Genomic DNA, 22,401 nt, shown 5'->3' on the forward strand with positions numbered 1-22,401 from the left:
TAGCATTTCTCAGCTCAAAATCCTCTGCCATTTGGTGGCACATAAATTTCAAATCGTCTTGCGTACAATCTCTATTTTCCAGCAAATTCCTCTCTAGCTGAACTACAGGGTGACACTGGTCGGGCAGGGCAGACATCTGAAAACGGCGACAACAGCAGAGCAGCAAAATATTGACACAGTACTGAAGGGAGAAAAAAAATAAAGCAATTTCCATCTTTATTACTAAATCCGTGTTTTTCCATTCACTTTGTTCCACACTGCTGTTGAACTGCTGCCTTAATTAGCTGTGTTCCTTCCCTAAATTGTAAAAATGTGGCATTATGGCTCACTTCACTGGCTGCAGTTGGGTGTTGTTGCCAAATGAGGCTGCTAAACATCAGATTAGGGCTGCAACTAATGATTATTTGCATTTCAAATTAATCTCTTAGCTGCTTACACTATTACTCGATTGTTCAATGGTCTATAAAATGTAAGAAAAGGCAGAAAAGCTGCCTTTATAATTTCCTTAAGTGTCTTGTTCTGCCTGACCAGGAGTTCAAAACAGAACAATAATCTGCAGGCAATGATTTGAAACACAAAAAAAGCAGAAACGCGGAAAAATGTTTGGAATTTTTGCTCATAAAAACAAACAACTAATCGATTAATCGGTTCCATCACGGTTCTCGATGCTGCACATTCTCCTACAGCTGACCCACGCCTGGGCTTGTCACTGCATCTCTCTCTCCCTCCTCCTCTAATCTCCGTCTCAGTGAGCAGGCGAGGTGCCACGCTGACTCTGGCACCCAACGGTGCCAAGGTGTGGCTGCTGCTCCCAACACGATCTCGGTGCGGCCCTCGTGCCAGCCGGAAAGAAGAAGGAAGGGAAAAAAAAAAAAAAGGTCAAGTGGAATCTGTGCTCACTTTATAATCTTCCTTCTCATGACACCTCCGCCTGGAGCCAGAGCTGCAGACTGAGGAGATGATGGGTGGCAGAGACGTGCCAGGGAACAGGCGCCATTTGGTGTGTTGCTTTTGTTCAAAACTGCCTCACAAACCCCCCCAGCAGTGACTCCTAAAGAGCGGCTCGAACAAGAGCGTTTAGTGTTATTTACAAGTCAAGATTTAGAGTCTAAGACGCGTCGTTGCTAAAACGGGAATTCTATCCTTCGAGCTTGAATTGACATTTTAGTAAATTTCCTCGTGGCGTTGGCAAATGGACGGTTCACACCCAAGGCGAGATCCATTCATCAGCGTTACATCTGGAGAGTGCAAACCTACTGAATGCAGTTTTTAGCCTGCTTATCTATTACTGTACATTTGCCATTTCAAGACAGATTCACCTGTATCTTCTTCCTCTTATCTTTACCCCTTTGCTCCCCCGTTTTTTTTTTTTTTTGGACTCTTATCTCTTTCTAAATGCGCCCAGCACTTTTTCCATGGTTGTTCATGTGTGACAGGAGTATCATCTTGGTGCTGTGGCGCCAGATTTTGCCCTCGTTGCTCCTAGTTGAAAGCAGAAGTGGTGCCAATTCAAGCCGCTGCAAATGTAGCGCCGGCTAAACGTCTGAAATGGAAAAATGTGGAGCCTGCTCTGTAATTCAGTGCTGGTCCTTGCAGCTATCGCGCACACAAACACACACATGCAGAGTGTAAAAGTTGCTCTGACAGTGGTGCGGCTGAGCCTGGCCGTGGGCGCTCCAGGTTTTATGACCAGAGCTGCTGAGCGGACAGTGCAGCCGCGGCTCAGCCGGCTGGCTGCAGGACTTCACACTGAGCCTGTGTGTGTGCAGTAAACACTGAATACTAATGCCGCAAACAATGCACACCCCCCCTTAGAAAAATGTTTTGACAGCCACAGACAGGGAAGCATCCCCATTTGATAGGTGCTCAACAGCTTCTAACACACCCCGGCCCTGCAAAACACGCACACATTCTCGCGCAGCGGCGAACTTGTAGAGACGCTCCGCCTGCCTGTGCGTCCTCCAGTATTGTGCTGGAGCTGACAGGGAGTGGTTCATTGGTATTACAGCAGCCGCAGAGCGCAGCAACCTTAAAGAGGCTCCCTCAGGCATCGTTCAGTGTCACACCGCCCCTTCACACCACCTTTATCGCCACGGTCGATGGCGTATCAGCAGCCTCACACAAACACACACACACACACACACACGCCTCAAACCTACCCATCTGCACACAGCGCATATTCATGAATACATTAAAATGCAGATACGCTCAATTAGAAGGAAAACAGGCAACATGGAAATAATTAATTGTAGTTGCAAATAAGAAAAATGCCTGTAAAATCTCATTATTTCAAATCTCATGCAGCTTGATTTGGTGGAACCAACACAGCCACAAACACACACACACACACACACACACACACTGTCCTCCTGCGCATACATTCTTGATGGAAATTAATTCTTGAAAAACCCACAGCGAGGTCATATGGGTGGCCGTCAACTGAGCCGAGTTAATCACACACCGGCCTCTTAACGGACTACTCTCACGGACAATTATGTTCGATGGCAAGCTAATGAGAAATTTCTCAATCACTGTGAAGCGTGTAAGAGGCTGTTGGTGATGGAACGCACACAGAGGAACGGCCACTCCAGCGCACTTATTTTGTTTCCCCTTTAGACGAGCGCGAACGCACACACACACACACACACACACACACACACACACACACACTCACCTGCCTCTCTCCTGCAAAGGCTGACCTTTCCCTCCCACAACTCCGCTCTGTTCTGCTCAGCTCTGAGTGGATCAGGGCTCTTGTCTGGGCTATAACCAGCTCAACTGGAGGTGAAGGACCCTCAATCCCTCCCTCTATCTGCTACTCCATCCCCGGCTCTATTCTCGGCAAAGAACGAGGAGGTGAGTCAAAGAAGGGGCGGAAGAGAACAAGCCATCACCTTTACGAGCTCCTGATCTCGAAGAAAACCCATCGCCGATTTTTAAGAGCAATGAAAATCTGAACTAGGAGCAGCTTTGTGCACGCAGTCGCAGGAGAGACGAGCGGAAAAATAATTCGAAGCTTTATTGGTGCTGATGAGGTTTTGCAAGTGTCACATAAAAAAGGGACAACGGCAGGAGCGGTGCCAAACAGCTGGGATATTGTCTGCAGACATGTAGAATACTAAACAGAGCTCTATTCAGTGGAGCATTGCGAGACAAAAGCTGAGACACAGTTACAAAGGTAATGCCATGTCTGCTTTGTCTCACCTCCTCGCCATTCCTGAATAAAAATTACACCGCTCCTGTTTGGCGAATCTCTCAAACATTGCAGTCAGACCGCAGGAAGCACAAGCAGCCAAACATTCCCCGGCTGTGCAATTAACCGCCGACTTCCAAACCGACAAAAGAGATTTAGAAGAAATCGGCTGGTGCAGATGGCAGGACATGCACCCTGACTAATAAAATCAGGCGTCAAATAAACAATTAATTAGGTTACTAATGCCGGTTCACATTCGTGGCAGCGCAATAAAATTGATTTTGGTGTTTTGCTTAACTGAGTAACTAATCTCCCATTTTCTAGCCATTTCTGCTAATTGCAAAGCAAGGAAAGCACTGACAGGGGAGCTATATAATTGGACCAAAAAACGATTAGGGTAAAGCCTATGAAATTATATCACTTTCATACACTGCTTGCCTCAATTTCAAGACGACTGAGGCAGCGTCAGTTCAAGGAACTGCCTGTAATAGCTCAGACTGAATTAACAGAAAAAACATAAACAGGCACCAAATGAGTCTCTAATTGCGCTGCTCGCTCTGCCTCCAGGTCGCATAAGGCGGTGCGGCGCAGCAGAGGCGCAGCCAGCCAGCATTAATAAATTAAATCCACAGCAGAGCATGTAGGTAATCCATTACCTATCCCATAGGAGAGCTTCCAGGGAATATCAATCTAGGCAATTAGAGGAGAAACAATAAACACAAAAAGCTAACATGCAAGTCTAGCAGTTTTAATCTATGGAGCCTTATGAGAGAGGAATAACTCAAAAAGTCTGCTGGAGTCATTAAAAGTCCATTTGCCTGCAACACCTGCAGAACAAACAGGGGAAACAGGGGAGACAGAGGACGAGCTTGGCTAGAGAACAATGCAGAACCAAGCCTCTTATTGGCTGATCTCGGTTAATTATCCTCGTAATGAAAAGCAGAAGCAGCACTGGCAAACTAGCCAGGAGATTTCGAAAGCTCTGGCTCAGCCCAGCGAGTAAGACGGCGCTGACAGCCCACCAAATCTCATGTTGCGCTTAGTTTAACAAGCCAGAGGAAAAAAGCCTGCACAGTTGCTTACTGACGATGCCATGCAACGATAAGAGAGACGGAATAGCTGGAGGAGGTCGTCTCGTCTTGTTGGTTTTTAACAGCGCTGAATGGAACATGCGTTATTTGGCTCGAAATAGCAGAAAAATCAACAGCCTCAGAGGCACATGACAAAGAAGGCGCTGGAGAAGCAGGAGGAAAAAGAGGCACAAGAAACGTTAACAGTACATCAGAAATCAGAGAAGGCATGCGCGATCCGTGTCTGCTCACTGTCAAAGCGGCTGGACGCTGCAGGACGTACCTGCCCGGCAGCTCTGCCCTCCATCCCTTCTGCTACGCGACCGCTTAGTTTCCATTGTACAGGAGGCACAATTTGCTGGAGAGGAGGCTGGAGTCGCCTCCCAGCTCGCTCCTCAGCAGCTGCCTGCTGCCTCCTGTACGCTCGCTCGACTGAGTGAGGGTGGAAGTCGGGGAGAGGAGAGTGTAAAGGGAGAGGGCGAGGGGGAGTGGGTGTCACAAAGAGAGAGCGAGCGGACGAGAGAGAGAGAGAGAGAGGGAGGGAGGGAGGGAGAGAGAGGGAGGGAGGGAGAGCGCTGTGCGAGCACAAGTCTACCTGCCACAACCCATCAAGCCAGCCAGCCTTGGAGACAGCGCCAAATCAACAGCTGGCCCCTGTGTGATGTCAGAGCCTCAACAGCCAGTCACGGCAGCCGAGGCCGGCCGGCACTACGGAGCGCTGACTGAACCAAAGTCACCGGCTAAATGGGGCTCTTCATTAGCTACTCTGCTTTAGGATGGAGGCGGGGGCAGGAGGAGGAGGAGGAGGAGGAGGAAAGGGCAGACAGGGACATGGGATAGATGGAAGGAGACCGGGAGGAAGATGAGAAAGCGGGAGGGTGGGAGGTAGAGCGGTACGAAGGAAGAAGGCGAAAAGAAAGGAGCGCAGAGGAGGCAAAAAGGAAGCGAAGGAGAAAGAGAGGCGACAAACAGGGAGGAGGAGAAGATAGGGGACAGGAGCGACATGTCTGTGGCCAGCTAGGTGCTCAAAGACCAGGTGGAGAGTCGATGGGGAGGCGCTGGCCGCTGAGCAGCCGAGCTGTTCACTGGGCTACCTTCCCATTAAAGCTGGCACCCTGCTTTTCACACAAGAAGACAAGGCTACAGCTAAATCCCACCGACTTAGATCAAGCCACCACCTGAAATACCACCTATTACCGAAACAGAGCAGTGAAACGCTGCAATAAGACATTTTGCTTTAGGCAAATCTACGATAAGCTTATTGGCGGACGGGCTGCGAAACAACACACCGAGTGAGCTCATGCTTGATCCAATCCCACCACTAACCTCCCGCATTTCATCTAAATCTGCCTTTTATGACTCCAGAGGATTTGTTAGAAAAAACGAGGCATGATAGCATCCTCACTAGGCTTGTTTATTTCATTAAAGATCAAGAATTGTGTCTCGTCCGTACAAGCAAAGGAGACAAGAGTGATAATTGAGTTGTGAAAATAATCTACTTCATGAAGCACTTTCATCACTAAGTGACTGACAGGCTGTCAAAGACACAAGAAGTCACAAACAGGTCCTCTGCGCAGCCCAAGTCTAGACTGCCATAATGTGATTGTTTTTGTCCTTTCAGTCACTCAGACTTTAACAGCAAACACAGTGGGCGGAAAAGTTCCTGCTGTCACTTAGCAACCAACACCAGGCTGCGACAAACGATCCGATCCAATCCTGCCTCATAATTGTACCATTCGTTATGCCAGGTCTCTGAAGAATTTATTATTGTGCTTTCTTAATCCCATGAAAAGGTCACCAATTGAACAAACAATTTATGGATAGGCGGATGAATTATTTAATGGCCCAGACCAAATATTATAGGAATGAGAGATTTTTTTTTCCCCCTGGAAGGCGATGAATTATTTAGTCATCGGGCCACATCTTTGGTGAACGCTATTACACGGCAACCTCAATATCTGATAATGTCATCAGCTCCAAATACGCCCTAACCTGCGTAATGAATGGTCAACAGAGCAGCAGCTGCAGTGGCCCGAGCGGCCGCCGGGTGAAACTGTTTTGGCAAACAATTATTAGCATTTATTTTAAGCCTTGGAGGAGAGAATGCCGACAATCGCAAGAGAAAGATTTTGTGTACTTTAATGCGACTGCAACCCACCCACCAAGTAAAACACATCCCTCCAGCATGGGCACAACCAAACTGAAGATCCTCAAACCACACACAGATGCGAAATATGGTCGCGTTTCTGCAAAAGAGAAGCAGTTGCAACACGGAGTATGTTGCTGCACAGCCCTGTACAGATTAACACATCATCTCCACTCTCCAAAACAGCAGCCGCAGGGACCGAACCAGCATCCACTCTCCACCCACCAGGCTCCGCTGGTACCCTAATGAAAATGATACCATCATGATGCTCAGCCTCATTGGTGGCAACTCGGAGGCTTTCGCTGCCATCTCTGCCGAGTCAATGAGGCGATAATCGTCTGGGTTTAGTGCGTCTGAATCATCGTGGTTATAGCTTAGTTATGAAGCAAGCGCTAAACTGAGTTATTGGATGGAAGATTTACGGCCTCTGAACAGGACAAACCCTGTCAGGTTTTAGTGTCCACCTATGAACAGTAGTGCTGGAGATGGACTGAACTGATGTGTGTCAGTCCTTCATTCAATCATTCATTTGGATCATACACAGAATTAAGCTGAGATACGGTTCAGATGACTGACTGACAGCAAGGACTTTTTATTTTGTAGGTCCTAATCCAACACCAACCCTCTCTGGCCCTTTGGTAAACTCTCACATACCTTTGACTAAACTGCGCAGTGAAATGTGTCATTCATTAGGACGTGTTTTCCTTTTGCTCCCATCGACTAACAAGTTAAACAGTCATTAACCAAGACACCTTCCTCCTTGTCAGAGCACGGAGGAAGCTTAAAGTGCCAATCGGAAATAAAACCAATCGTTCTGATCGATCAATTGGAGCAATTAAACTTGAATGCTATTTTATATATACATATAGTTTGCGCCCGCTATTCCTCAGCGGCACCGCCGCACCAAACTCCATTACAAACTTGGAAATTATTGCCCCCCTTTGTACCGGCAAACCTGCGGACCCCAGACAACATGAACCACTCTGGTGTGATAAAAGGCATCTGTAACTAGAATTCGGCTGATAAAACATTCAGCAAAGCAGCGTAATAATTCAGTAAAAGCTCCATGTAGTGAGCGGGCTAACCGCCGTTAGTACACACTGCTCGTTGCGGCAGATTCCAGTGAGAGACCCAGCCGGAGCAGGCCTAAAAGTTATTGAATTATGCTGCATTATTTATTAACTGCCGTTTGGTTTTCCGAACTAGAGCCGAATTAAAGTACAGCTGCTTATAATTCAGACGCCGGTTTTGCTTGCGAGGTGTGTACTTTTGCCGAAGAGCAGCAACAGAAGACATCGGGCTGGATCGAGTCGTGGCTAAGCTAACGATCCTTACCTGGCGCCGTGGCTGTGCTAACGCTTGAAAAAAACGACTAAACACCGGCGCCCTGAGCTGTCACACGGCAGCAAAGAGACGCGTTTACGGACCACAAAGCTCGTCGTGTTACATGTTTACAACCACCCCGGTGATCGGTGGCGAAAAGGAAAACAAAAAACCGGGCGGCCGCTGGACAGGATCGCGCGGATATCTAACGTTTCCTTACCGCTTCGGGTTTACAATCGGTGCACCGCCGTTGTCTCCACCGAGGGTGAAGCAGCTAGTGTTTGTGGCGGAGTGAAGGAGAGGCAGCGTCCAGCGGGCTGCTGAGTGCGTCAGCTCCTCACGCTCCGCACGCAGGCAGGCTGTTGGAAATATGTCACGTCTCGCGTTGCAGGTTTTTTTTTTTTTTTTTTTGCGTTATGGCAGCACGCACGCAAGCAGTTTGTCGTACGGTTCCGTCATTTGTTCGACATGTTCAACACGATGATGTAAACGGTTTCAGGTGAGCTTGCTTGCGGCTGAATTTGCACAGTGTCAGGAAGTTTGGACAGTGAGCGAGCGCAAGCGGCTGCCTCGGTGACATAAACCGAGTGCACCCCCGATGTTTTGCCGCGAAACTGTTCTCGTGTCCCAGTTCGGTCCTGCTTGTTTAAGTGACTGCAGCTCTTCAGCCCACCGTGTCAGCCGGTAGGAAACCAGCACACACACACATGCCAGGATAATGTTCTTATGTCGCTAAGCTAACACTTCACATGTGACCCTCCTGAGTGACAACGCATGTGTGGTGCTTTATGTCAACACAGCTTGGTAGAGGTCCCAACATCAGACAGCTAATTGGCTATCGGACACACGTGTGGCGCTCCCATCTGTGCAGCAGCCAAGCGTCTCTACTTTCTGTTTGTTTTGCTAGCTCCAGCTAAAATGCTAGTTCGCTAGTTTTGTCCTGTAGGGCCCACAAAGTTTACAAATCAGAGAAGTGATGAGAGATGTTTGCTGCTACTGGAATCACGACATCTTACATGTCTTCACTCATTTTGGTTGTTGATTGCTACGCCTCAGTGTCCCAAATGTACAAATAATAGCTACACTACAGGCAAATGATCAACACATTCCTGCACAATCTATAATTAATCTGTAATAACTGTATTACTTGATAATAGCTGGGATTTGCAACACATGCTTTAAAAATATGTATATTTGCTTTATGTTTGCTGTTGTGGAGCAAAACACAAAGTCAGATTCTGATGCATCTCATATGTGGTTGTTGAGGTTTCAGTACCGTAAGTCATAATAATACCAGTAATCATTCAAAGAGGCAGAGCTCATAGGCTGGCGGTGGTGATCAGACAGACTAACTGACCACCCAACGCAACCACAGCTGATCAGACTTGTGTGCAACGATCTGCAAGAGTCCACATGACGTGAAGATTGTCATCTCCCCAAGCGTGTGACAGTCTGCACAGACCTCAACGTTTGTGTTTGCACCACTACGTCACAAAAGCAAGAGTGTGCATGCACCGAATACACAGATAAAACCTGCTACATGTGCAGCGTGGGTTCTCTCCGGGTTCTCCGGCTTCCTCCCACAGTCCAGAAACATGCTGAGGTTAATTGGTGATTGTAAATTGTCCGTAGTGTGAATGTGAGTGTGCTTGGTTGTCTGTCTCTAAGTGTAGCCCTGTGACAGACTGGTTACCTGTCCAGGTGTCCCCCGCGACCCCAGTGAGGATTAAGCAGTGTATAGATGATGGATGGATGGATTATTGCCTCCTTATTTCAACCACACACAACCAAATACTCCTGACCAACCAGGAAATGCTTATGCTGATTTAGCAGCAAGTCAGATATTTCCTATTATTGCGACTGAAAAGTGTATCGACAGTCTAAGAATACATCAGTTTTTTTCTGGGGGGAAAAAAATTTATTCGCACATGTTGGTATTAGTTAAAGGGCGTATGATGTAAGCTTAGCTGTGGATTTAGTTGAGGCTCTTCGATGGACTCTTGAAGACTGCAGGGATGAAACCTACTTTGAAGAGTTCTAGAAACAAGTAGTACAAACTGCTGAATGCAAGATTGACCCAAAACCTGCAGCCACAAGAAAAAAAAAACTGGACGGACACAGAGTGATGTCTCAACTACTCCTGAATACGTTTGACATGAATCTTAGTTGTACTTGGATATTTAAAATCATATTTATCTTAATTATAAAAGCTTGAGCAACCACATCAAAGTTGTATCAGCGGAGGGTTACGTAAACGAGTTGTCATGTACTTCTGCAAAGGATCAGAGTAATTGAGCAAAAATAAAAAACGGAGACAGTGTGCCACCCAGATGTGAGTCAGCGTGTCCACCGCTATAAAAAACGTCTGGCTCCCCCACTGATTATGGCTCTCATGTAATATCTGGCAATAACTCAATAATAAACATAAATGCCACGCGTGACTTTTTCATCTAACTGTAGACAGCACCGTGTCGCCGTTCTTATGGGAGGCTTTCACTGTTTTTGCCAAGATGTTCACACGAAACTTGACCAGAATGATGAGGCGACACGACGGAGACGGCTGAGACAGGCAACTTTTACAATCTCATTTCAAATTCTGACTTCCTGTGTCCACTGTGCAGCTTCTAACGATGGTGTTCCTGTCATTGGTGGTGGACAGCAGCAGAATGCTACCCACCGTTATTATAAAACCTGTTTAAATCAGCAGGCAGTATGCTAAACACAACACAAGGCTTCCTAAATGTACGTTTCGTGGTAACGTTTCTTTTATTTTTTTTTCCCCTGCAGCCTTAAATCAGAGCCGGATGACTGAGCAAGGACCGAAAACTGATGAGGACTTAGAAATGGAAATGGATGATAATGGTCCACAGACCTCTCGCTGTGATACAAGATGGTCACAGCAACTGTCAGGCCTTCCTCACAAGCTCCTGCAGCGCCTGATGCCTTTCCAAAGGGAGGGAGTGGAGTTCGCCCTATCCAAAAACGGACGGTGAGCAATTCTGCCGCTCGGTTGGTCTAGCCCAAACATCTCCGACTCTGGAACGACGCTCAGAGATCGAGTGATTTTAAAGCTAAATATACAGTTCGGTTTGCAAATCAGTTCTAACGTGTCAAAGAAAGAAAAAAAACAGAAGTCAAACAAATATAGATGTACAGATGGGCAGGTCTATTGTTCATTCCTGGCATCGGTGTCGTTCTGCTCTGTTTGAAGCATTACATTCCACTCCACCTCTGCAGAGTGGAAGTATTGATTTATGACAATGCTTTCAACTCAAATCTATTGTGCGAGCATATAGACGAACGCAAGCAGCAGCTCCTCAAACCTTGCCTTGTCTCACAAGTCACAATGAAGTGATAATGTTACGCCGAGACAAAGATGCTTAAATGTTGCTGTCGAGTCGCTCGAGTGGCGAAAAGTTTTAAAGTTAGAAAACTTGCGGTGACAAAATCTGTCACCGCAAGTGACCGCGGTGAAAAAACCCCGGTGGCAGCTTTGAAAGGCATGTTTTACTCAATAATCATAAAGATTGTGCCATTTATCAGAGCAAAATACTAAAATCAGGAGTAATATTTGGATTTTCTGCTCTCCAAATGCCCATAAACATATTTAGTGTGGCGTATCAGCGGCGATAATGAACCAAGAATAAGCTTAAAATTGCGATAATTGGCTTTATTCTACATGTGTGATTTAAAAGTGTACTAAAAATGAACAATTTGCACCAGATCCTGTTAAAAATAAACGCATCATGGCTCAAAAGCATAAACATAGATTTGTCAGCAAACTGGTGAACGATGCATTCAGCAATAGATTGTAGAAAACACCTAGTTTGTAAAAATATAAATGGTAAAGCGTCTATAGTATGTAGCACCACCATTTTTATGTAGTATTGCTAACACCTGTAGGAAACATTTGTACATATTGATTCCATTTTTTTCAATTTTTTTGAAGCAAATAGTCAAAGAAATTAAAATTTCATTTCTGTTTATTTTCGTAATTTACGACTTTATAGCTATGGTTTACTACACAAGACATTTTGAGCTCTCTCTACTTCTAACCATGGCTTTGCTGTTTCCGTTGAGGTGCAGGATTGTATATTGCAGTGAAACATGAACCCACAGCGAGGAAAACGGGACAGAAACTTGCCGGAGTTAAGAGGGTTAGCGCTTGTAGCTAATAGTAGCTAGCCACTGATCACAACAGACCAAGTAGGGCTGAAACTGCACAAACCCCGACTGCACCGAATCAAGTAGTGGTTTATTACTCATGAGTTCCACTTATTGTTTCTGCAAGAATGTAGGCTGTTCAGTTTCTGACCATGTGTAGCGTTTTTAGGTCGGCACCCATGTGGTCAAGGATGCAGGATTCACTAAAGGTTTCCAGACTTCAAGCGTGCTGATGATGCTCTTCACATAAACAGAACTGTTACAAAAAAAAAACCTCAACTGGTATGTATAAATCCTGCTAAGTAACATTAATCAAGCACATAAAATGCACTTATTTTATGTGCTGAAGGACGCCAAAGAGATAAAATGTTCTGATGTGTTCATCTCAGCAGCAAAAACTTCACAGAACAAATCTGCAGCATAACACGTTCTACGCTGCAGCATCCGTGTGTGATTCCGTCAAATAGGACGGCGTTTTTACAAAGATAATTTGCCTAATGGAGCCGTAAAGTAGGCAGTTCCACTCCATTTCTACGCCGCGGCTTCCTACAATATGCTCTCGAGGCCGAAGAAGTAAAAAGTCAAGAGTGTACGTGAATATATTCTAAACCCAGATGCTCACAAAGGGTCCAGGTTGGTGTCTCATGAAAACAATTACCAGTCCATGGGAAGTTTCTCGGCTGCCCTTAAGTCCCCGAGTGTTTGTCTGTTTGGAGCATTTACGGCGGGAGCAGACCGGGACTTGTCCATTTCCTCCTCCCCGACCAGTCGATGCACGCTCGGGTTCTCGGGAAGGTCAGCACAGGGGGAGCCAATCTGAGGGGCGCTGCTGTGATGCGGAGCGGCCATATTGATTCAGGAACACTGGGAGGCAGTGCTTTGTTGCACGGGCGGGTCAGGAGTCAATTGGCTCTCGCTGCACCGTGTGGACAGCTACCTCAGTCAATTGGCATCAATTTGACAGCGAGAGCAGCGCGGACACTGCTGCTGCTGCTGCTGCTCTCGGGAGACAAACAGAAACGGCATTAGCGGAAGATGTTGTAGGTAAAAGGAGGTCTGAGAGTAAAGCTAGGATGAGCATTAACATGATGTGTGCGGCTCAGTAGTTAAACTATTTGAATATCTAGTTAAAGAGTCAGAAAGCCATCAGATCCAACTATGTGATATTGCATAGGACAGACAGATCAGGTGGATGTTGGAGGGGAAACTTTCAAAATTGCAAAGTTAATGTACGTTTAAGCCAAGCTCTGCAATAATACATAATGCACGTGTTTTTGCACTAAATAGAGCATCGCAATTTGTGGTGGAAAAAAAACAAAAAGAGATTCCTGTCAAGCTTTCTATTCTTGCACTTGCAAATGTCTTTTAATGATTCCGGCTGCTGAAAGAACAACCGGCTGCCACAGGTTTGCGGAGACCTCAGGTGCAGGCGCTAATGAGGAGGACGAGATCAGAGACTCGCGAAGGAGGAGTTTATTTACAAAAGGTGAACTAACCGGGTTTCACCTGGGGAGGGGAGGGAAGGGAAGCAACAGGCAGGAGAACCAGATGGCTTGATCAGAGTATGGGGGGTTTCTGGAAGTGACAGGCGGGGAAGCAGTAGTAGCGTGAAGCTGGGCTGACGAGCTGGTAGTGGAGTTTGGTCTTGAGTGTTGATCAGAGGCAGGTGATCACACTGGAAAGGAGCGGTCTCATTCTGAAGCTATACCTCTGTTAAAGTGGTCCTAAATATGAACTACATCCATCCATCCATCCATCCATCCATCCATCCATCCATCCATCCATCCATCCATCCATCCATCCATCCATCCATCCATCCATCCATCCATCCCCCCGGCGACGCTTTCCAGCTCGGCCTGGGGCATCCCGAGACGTTCCCAGGCCAGCTGAGAGATCGGAAGGCCTCCAGAGGAAGCCTCTCCTCTGAATCAGATGTCCAGACCACCTCAACTGACTCCTTTCGACGTGAAGGAGCAGCGGCTCTACTCCGAGCTCCTCACCCTATCTCTAAGGCTGAGCCCAGCCACCTGGCAGAGGCAGTTTATTTTGGCCGCTTGTATCTACAATCTTGTTCTTTCGGTCACGACCCAAAGCTCACGACTACATACATACAACAAACATGCTATTATTATATTATCAGGGTTCCCATGTGTCCTGGAAAACCTGGAAAATGATTGAGCAATTTTCCAGTCATGGAAAATGAGAAAAGAGGTCAAATGTCCTGGAAACGGTGAAGTTATCCTGGAAAATGATTTGTCTTCCCAATTTGTCATGCTAATTATCAGGCTGTAATCTGTGGGTGTGTTTGCATTATTCTATGATGCATTTGTCATAATTATTTTTCATAGATAAATTATAATCAAACGTCTGAGTAACAAACATTGAAACAATCGGGGGATAAATGGAAGCTACAACTGTCCAAAGAATGAGGGGGACGAGGGAATGTTTCAGTGTATGATGTGTCTGTAGCGGCTGGAAAAGTCCTGGAAAATAATTCCAGGGAAAGAGTGGGAACCCTGGTTATGCTGCGGGTGAGAAGCTAAAGCTAACCCTGCTCAGCAAACAAACTGTCAGCCTCAGCGGCAGAAGCATCGTTTTTTAATGCGTTGGTCAACTCTAAGATTCTGAGGATTTGCTGCCGGATCATGTCTTAGCAGTCGTCGTACACATTTACGTGTTTGTCGTGCTCCTCGTTGTCTATTTGCATCTGCAGATTTCAATCACAATAGACGCCTTTAACGGCCGACTGTTCCTCTGAAGTGTCCACTTCAGCAGCACTTACATTCACCAAACTTTCCGGTTTTATTAAGATCTGCAGGATGTTCTGAAGGTCTTTGCTCAGGGACTTTTTTTTTTTCATGTCCCATTCACAGCTTGATTTATAGAACATTTTATTCCTAAAAGCAAGATGAAAATGGATTTTTTTTTTCCGCCCTCCTGGCTGTTGACAGTATTTTCTGATAGCGATAAAAAGAGATATCGGGAAAAAAACGTTTAGCAAGATGAGACCCCAGTTTTGGAGCTTCTGTTCTGGAAATTACAACAAATTAGGGCGTTTTTAGATTTATAATACTTCATTTGCTTATTTAAACATTCAAACTGTGTCCTTATACCTTTGCTCTCGTGTTTCCGACAGGTTAAATGAGGACGCCGTCCTCCAAACTGTTTAAATGCAGAGTATCACTTGTACGGCGGCTTCAGCATGCGGAGGAATTCAGAGTTGGACACGCCTGCTGTTCCTACTCACAGCTGTCATTTATTTGCCACAATAGGCTTCAATGTAGGTTAGGAGGTTAAAAAGCTTAAATCGAGAGTTTAGACAGACGGAAGGTTGACTGCAAGGTAAAATGAAAATGTTTTCGGCAGGAATCTTTCTCTCTGTGCATATCGAGGCTCCTCTTTATTTGTCCTTGGTGCTCAACAGATCGTAGTAAAGACAGGAATAATAATAACGTCTACTGGTAAGAACAGACCAGGATGCAACGCAGCTGCTGGATTGTTTTAGGAACGGGTGAAACAATTGTGGAGAATGAATCACTACCTGAAATGGAGCTAGACAATGAAGGCTGACAGACGACAAAAAAAAAAAAAAAAAAGCATAATAATGGCAGCCCTTCATTATAAAATAACTCCTGAAATGCAGTGAACATCACAGATTGATGTTGGATATCTAACAGCGTAGGAGGATCCGTGGGCGGATTTTTCCTTTAAATCTCACAGTCATTGTGTCTTTTCGCATCCAGAGCATCAAGAGTACCGAACCAAAACATCAAATGTTGTTGCAATTCAAATACTTATGGAGCCGGCTGCATCGGCCCTGTGTAGGAGGGTGAGTGAGTTTTATAGAGTCAGATGGGGGATAATGTGGGAAAGTTGCGGCGCGGCGCGACAATAAAAACCCATGAGATGTGGTTGATTGTATTGTTTAGAAAAGTTGGGCAGAAGTTTGCCCGTTCGAGTGCTGACATCTGTGGACGCTCAGCCGTTCAAAAAGCGGGAAATTTTTGTTCGTCTGTGAAATGCACCTGAGTGGACCGGCGTCGATATCCGAAAAAAAAAAAAGCATTAATTCAGAGTACGTCTATTAAGACCTCTCGGCCTCCTCCATGAAGGCGGTGGCAGCCGTTTGAAGCGAGCCGTGTGGCGCGTGTCCACCCTCGTCTGATTTACCCAAAATATTAGTGGAAGTGACTGCTTATGCTTTTATTGAATCCAGAGCGCCGTGCTGATGCAAGAGGAGGTCAATACCGCGTAGTCTGTTCCTGTAACGGTCCAGATGTGGAGTTGTGCTCTCGCGGCTAATACGAGCCGAAGCATTCACACTGTATTTGTAGTATTCTGGTATTATTCCTTTTAAAGAGGCTGTAAACAGAGTGGTTCCATGAAATCCTTTATGCTAATCAGTCTCCGAGGCTCCGCGGACATTATTCAGAGAGAATAATATTAAATCTGCTGCGATTCAACTTCTCGAGTGTTTCTCTACAACTTCAGAAACTCTCGACTAAATCAGCAGCAGTCACACTTGGAGTGTAAACTCTTGTCTGCGTCACCGTTTTTTTCCAGCAGAATTCCAACACGTGAAGAGTCTGGTTCTCTGTGAAATCACCTGCAAAACCTGAAAGTGTTGGCAAAGATAAAAAAAAAAGGTGTCGTCTTCACGGGTATGACAGAGCAGATCGAGAACATTTGGTTACAGTCGGCGAACAAAAAAAAAGTTTTAGGTCTTTAAATGTCATTAATTCAGTGTGTTTGGACAAAACAGGAGGAAACAGGTGATTATTTTCAGATGACGCTCGTCCACGTTAGGAGACTCCTTCTGTGACATATTTACACGTTAAATGTGTGTTGACTCATTTTTATGAGTCTCTGGGACTTTTGAGAGACGGATTATAAGAAGAATGGTTCAAATCAAACCAGCGTTACTGAGACTTTAAAGGTCCCATATTGTGGCCTTATCCCGTTAACGTCTAGCAGTGTGTCAGACGGTTGCTTCGCGGTTCCATTCACCATTTCCCCCTATGGAGGGCATCATCAGGGGTTCGCCCCCAATCCGCTGGGTCCCCTGACACCAGCACCTCCCATGTCTTCATGGGTCTCCCCCTCTTTCTTTTTCTAGCGACATCGAAGTTCCTGATTTTGTTGATGAACTGAGCACTACAGTGGACATGTCTGAACCATCTTAGACAGCGGTACCGGATCTCTGGATGAAGATCACGAGCCCATTATCAGGAAATTAAAAAAGTCTTGTCCAAGTAGAATCCAGGTGGATTTTAAATCTGTCTCAGCGAGAGATGGACATTTTGATACGGCCTAGACCAAATTAAAATCCTTCTAATATCATAATGAGATTATAATCCTGCCTGGGCACATTTTTAAATCTGCCGAGGTAGAATTAAAATTTTGATTTCATGTAGACCAAACTGAAATCATCCTCATAACGAATTGAGATTGTTAGCCTGTGTAGGCAGGTTTAAAATCTGACCACACCAAATTGAAAATCAGAACTAAATCAGAATCAGGGTTCAGTTCTTCAGATGCTGGGAATGCATGAGGATGCTTGCGTTCACTCTTGCAGAACATTTGGTGAGATTTGCTTGTGGCTGAGACAGTTAGCAGAAGCTTGGTGGACTGATGTTTCTGAATGGGAAGCAGCGGGCAGTTAGTTGGTTCTACTGGCTTGTAAAGAGTCCAGGTTTGACAAAACCCACGATGGGATTCTACCATATGGGACGTTTACCTTGTCGTCTGTAAGCTAAGATGATGCACTGGGTCCTGTCATCGCCTTATGAATACAAAAATGTCTGTTGTACGTTTTTAAGGTGCCTCATTTAATGCATTTACTTCCCAAGGTGCTCAAAATTCCATTTACTCCTAATAAGGCGTGGAAGTTGTTCGGTTTTCTTTTAATTATAATGGGATGTTTTTCGTGTCGTAAAGACAGCAGGAGACGCGTTCTATTAAGCAGCATGAAAAATTTCACTCTCCATTTGTAACCCGTGGCCTTAATAGGCAAATTTCCATTGTTTGGACAGCATCCATCCGCCATGTAAAGGAGAGAGTTTATAGAAACAACGTGCGGAGGCTACACATCATAAATAAAGGCTACGGCCTGCTGCGTCTGTTTGGTGTTTTAGAGGGAAGAATGATTTGGTGGAGAGACACTTAACGTTAAAACATATGCTCACTTAATCACTCGAAGACACACGAGTGTTCAGAACGTCATTACGGCCAAATACATCTTACATTTTAATTTGTGCATCTTTATCTGCTGTAATAGACACGAGAGAACAGGGATCGTGGCTAAACATAGAGAAATATTCTAACGTGAGCGTCACACCTACAGACAGACTCGCATGTGAACTGTGTGTCGTGAGACTGACGATTACGAAGCTGTAAGAAATAAGAAGTGTTGCTTGATTTAAAAATGTTCTAAAAGGTTTATTTAGGTGAAATAGGTTGAATTTAAATGGAGTCCTGCATGCACAGGTTTTTAAATGTGACTTACAAAGGAAGAAATAAAACTTAATCTGAGAAATTAAAAGTTGAATTAATACCATCCTTTAGTTTGCGACCAATAACGTTGGACACATGAGAGCCAGAACCACTATCCCCCCCACTAGCACCGTCAGTGTCCACAGCAGATTGTTGTCAACACCACTGACATTATCTTTATTACACCTGTTGCTCGTTACTCCGCTCTGTGTGTGTCTGTTTCCACAATCTGTCAGACCAGAGTGGATCCATGTGTGGATAGATTTTCAGAAATTTCAAATAGACTCTACTTGAAAACTTTGGCTAATGCTCATTCCTCGTCTACAGTTTCATGAAATAGACATGCGAAGACTTCCTTTGTTGTCATAAAATACATAATCTTGGGAACTGTAGCTCACTAGCTGAACACGTCGGACTGTACTTTCCTAAAGCAGTGAGAGAGGAAACTCTTGGTTTGTTCTAAGCGCAAGAAGGACCAACAGTTTCAAAGGGAGGGACGCACATGCGTTAGTTTGCTTTAGCGTGCATTACAATGCGCACATGACTCCATCCATCCATCATCTATACACCGTTTATCCTCAGTAGGGTCATGGGGGGCTGGAGCCTATTCCAGCTGACTCAGGGTGAAGGCAGGTTCACCTGGACAGGTAACCAGTCTATCACAGGGCTACACTTAGAGACAGACAACCAAGCACACTCACATTCACACCTACGGACAATTTAGAATCACCAATTAACCTCAGCATGTTTTTGGAGGAAGCCAGAGAACCTGGAGAGAACATGGAGACTCCACGCAGAAAGATCCCGGGTGTCCTCACCGGGATGTGAACCGGCAACCTTCTAGCTGCGAGGCAACGGTGCTAACCACCGATCCACCTGCAGCCCAGTCACATATGTGAAAAGCTAAAATCTAGTCCTTGCAGTAGCAAAAGCACAAGAATATTATAAAGTGAGCAAATGACTGTCATGTCAGTTATACGATATTTTTTAGCTAAAATTGCTAACTTTAGCGAAAATCAGCCCGACTGGTCGTAGCGCATGAAGCGGCACCAAAACCTGTAAGCGTGTGTTTTTGTTCTTAAATTATGATTATTACTCTTTCTCCTCAAAGTGACGCAGCCTTTTTTTTTTCCCGTCCTTTCCATCTTTCCATGTCAACCAGCGACCATTAGCTGCTGCATAACTGCATATTTAACAGGTCACTGCTGTTTTAATGCGAGCGACTGCTTTTGGATGTGGTTGAAAACATAATACAAAAAAACGTATCATGAAAATGTCAAGATGAGGTGAAACGCCACTAAAATATAGAATAAATAAATCACCGAGGGGAAACAGAGGCTTCAAGTTATGGACGAAATACAATCAGAAACAAGAGCTGAGCTGTTTAGCAAAAGGCTCTTTTTTTTGTTGATGTCATTGGAAAAGAAACGAGCAGAAAGCTTTCTGACAGGTCTGGATGTGCACAAAAAAGCCCCATAAGTTGATGTTTGCACCGTTTAACTGCGGTGTAAGCTTTTCTTTCTAAGGTCCTGAACGCTGTTGAGCCATTTTCCAGTAAAGGCTGCTCTGTTTTGATTTTAACTTAATTCACAATACGGAGCGAAGCTGCCCTCTGAACCCGCGTGGGATCAAAGTGGCTCCGATGGCGGGCGCCCATCGAGTCGGCCTTTTTGTCCAGCCGTCCGGCCTCTGAGCGGCTTTCCTCCGCCGACCGCGGAGCGCCGCGGGTCCGGTCCTCGGCGGAGAGAGCCTTAACGGGGGCTGGAAGATTGGGGTTAGACGCGGGGGCCACACAGCACATCAGCGCGCAGAGGTCAAAGCCATCAAATCATCGCAGCCAGCCTGGGAGGCGGCGGAGCCCATTTCCTGACACTTTGGGGCTTGTGGGTTTCGGAGATAACATTAGAAAGATGCTGCGACGGGGAGCGTGCCGTCGTCAGGCAACAGCACTGCAGCATGCTCGCAGTCTCAAACCGTCAAGACGACACTCAGGTTATTTAAAGGAGGATGATTAATGTGTTGAGAAATGGCAAGCACCTGCCCCAGCCGCACTCCCTCTGCAGTGTGTGTGTGTGTGTGTGTGTGTGTGGGTGTGTGCGTGGGCGGGTGTACGCGCCGGCACATGCATGTGTGCGTCTGCTTTTACATGCATGTGTGCGTTTATGTCTTTTGTGTGCATTTTTCCACACACATGCCGGCCCGGTGTGTGTGTGTGTGTGTGTGTGTGTGTGTGTGTGCGTATTGCGCTGACTGGGCCGGTGTGCTGGCAATTAGAAAAACCACCAGTGGCAAGGTGCACATTAATCATGTTCCTCAGCTGAAAGAGAGAAATGGGGCGGAGATGGGGGGAGGAAGAGGAGGAGGAGGAGGAGGAAGAATAATGAGAGGCTGTGTCTGAGGTATTCAGAGCTGCTCCGTTGCACTGTTTGCTCTGACATGATGTTGGAAGCGTTTATGAATAAGCAAGGTCACGACAATGGGCCCGTACCCACTGGGCAGAGGGAACCAGGGGTTGATCTAGCGGCACTTTTTCCACAGGGGACGACTTGGGCTGAGGAGCGTGTCGCGCTTGCATTGTTCCTGGACGAGTCGGGGGGGGGGGGACTGCTGCTAAAACATATCAGAGACATGCACAATAGGTGAGCTGCTCAGGTCCAGCCTAGTTTTACTCTCTTGAAAAGGCCCAACTGGCAGGAACAAGCATCCTCCATCGTCGTGCAGCGCTCACTGATAATCTGCTGCTACTGATTATTCCTAATTCATGTATTGATTCTTTTTTATAAGTTGCTGGTTAAATGTCAGGATCTCCAGCCAGTACACAAGATGTTCAGTTTAAAGCACGGGAAATGATTAATACATTATCAAAACTAATTAGTTTTCAGCAGACGGACTAATTGAATTAACTGATTATTTGTCGCGGCTCTTGTTCGCAATAACGCCGCCGTATCACCACGCATCAGGCCGACGGCTTCGGCGTTATGAGAGTGTGAAAACAATACCGCGCGTGGATTTCCATTTTTCCTCGTTGCTACCTTGTGCTCATTTTTCTCTCATTATAACCACGTGGAGGGCTTTAAAATGAGATTTCCTTCCTTTTTTTAAAGAGTAAAATCTGTTTATGGAGGCTGCGATGTGACCACGCTGATGTTTTTCCCGTTTGGCTCCTCTGTCTGTGCCCACTTAGCTCGGTGCAAACCAAAAAATGCTCAACTCCTTCTCAAAGAGCTGACCTTAATTAAATTTGCCTCTCAGACAAGGAGCGGAGCAGCGGCTCGTGTGAACTACTAAATGAACACTAAATTCAGGTTAAATCTTAATAGCTCGTATCTGCCAGAGTTTGGTGCATCATCGTCTCTTTGAGGTGCATAAACAGCCCTAATTAAAAGCACACAAGATCTGATTTTTAAACCGAAAATATAATTATTCAAACTGATTAGACGTAGCGCCTGCATCATCCGGCAAGTTCTGGATAAACCCACACAACACAAGCTACTCTGCAGAAATGCTCAATAGGAACAGCAGCGTGATAAATATTGAACAGCTCAAACGAGGAGCGGCGCAGACTTAGATTGCTCGTGACACATTTGTGGGATGTCCGAGAGCAGCTGAGTTTGTTGTGGTGCTGAGAAGAAGCCGGGTTATGACAGGGTTTGTGGTGTGAGGCCTCTTTAATAGATGCAGCCGGGTTCCCCTGAGTGAAGCCCTGATGCTGCAGGAGCCGTTGTCTTTACATGTAAACAGCCTGCCTCTGTAACCACAACCACCGGCCGCTGGTCAGCCAAACCCAACTGATCAGGATTTCTCTGTTTTCTTTTGTTTTACAGATGTATGATCGCCGATGAGGTAAGCGCACACGACGCCGGCTCAGGAAATCTATTTTCCACAAAAAAAAAAAAAAAACAGAACCTGAGACTTCGCTGCATGCCTTCCAAATTAATTTGTCAGCCCCGTGCTGCACTCCCACGTGCCTAATCGGTTTTGACACTAGAATCATTCTGAGACCTTATTACTCT

At 45.8% G+C, this 22,401-nt stretch overlaps 2 protein-coding genes across 11 annotated transcripts in view; one reads left to right on the forward strand and one right to left on the reverse strand.

Annotated features, from left to right (window-relative positions):
• The window catches only part of r3hdm1 (R3H domain containing 1), a 61,183-nt gene extending 41,618 nt beyond the window's left edge, over window positions 1–19,565 (reverse strand). For 7 of the 10 annotated variants that reach the window (XM_008295868.1, XM_008295867.1, XM_008295865.1 and 4 more), the window contains exon 1: window positions 7,953–8,088. The gene's annotated coding sequence lies outside the window, so the exon portion shown is untranslated. Of the gene's footprint in view, window positions 1–7,952; window positions 8,089–16,379; window positions 16,382–19,554 lie in introns of those variants that run through there. The other 3 variants (XM_008295869.1, XM_008295870.1, XM_008295866.1) reach the window with 2 other exon arrangements.
• zranb3 (zinc finger, RAN-binding domain containing 3) overlaps window positions 8,083–22,401 on the forward strand; it is a 99,779-nt gene continuing 85,460 nt past the window's right edge. The window contains exons 1-3 of the mRNA XM_008295863.1: window positions 8,083–8,231; window positions 10,520–10,721; window positions 22,213–22,231. Of these exons, the coding sequence (XP_008294085.1) occupies window positions 10,537–10,721; window positions 22,213–22,231 (204 nt within the window). The 5' untranslated portion in view covers window positions 8,083–8,231; window positions 10,520–10,536. The remainder of the gene's footprint in view (window positions 8,232–10,519; window positions 10,722–22,212; window positions 22,232–22,401) is intronic.

This window comes from Stegastes partitus, unplaced genomic scaffold (genome assembly GCF_000690725.1).
Source record: "Stegastes partitus isolate 25-593 unplaced genomic scaffold, Stegastes_partitus-1.0.2 Scaffold1081, whole genome shotgun sequence".
Classification (NCBI taxonomy): Eukaryota; Metazoa; Chordata; class Actinopteri; family Pomacentridae; genus Stegastes; species Stegastes partitus.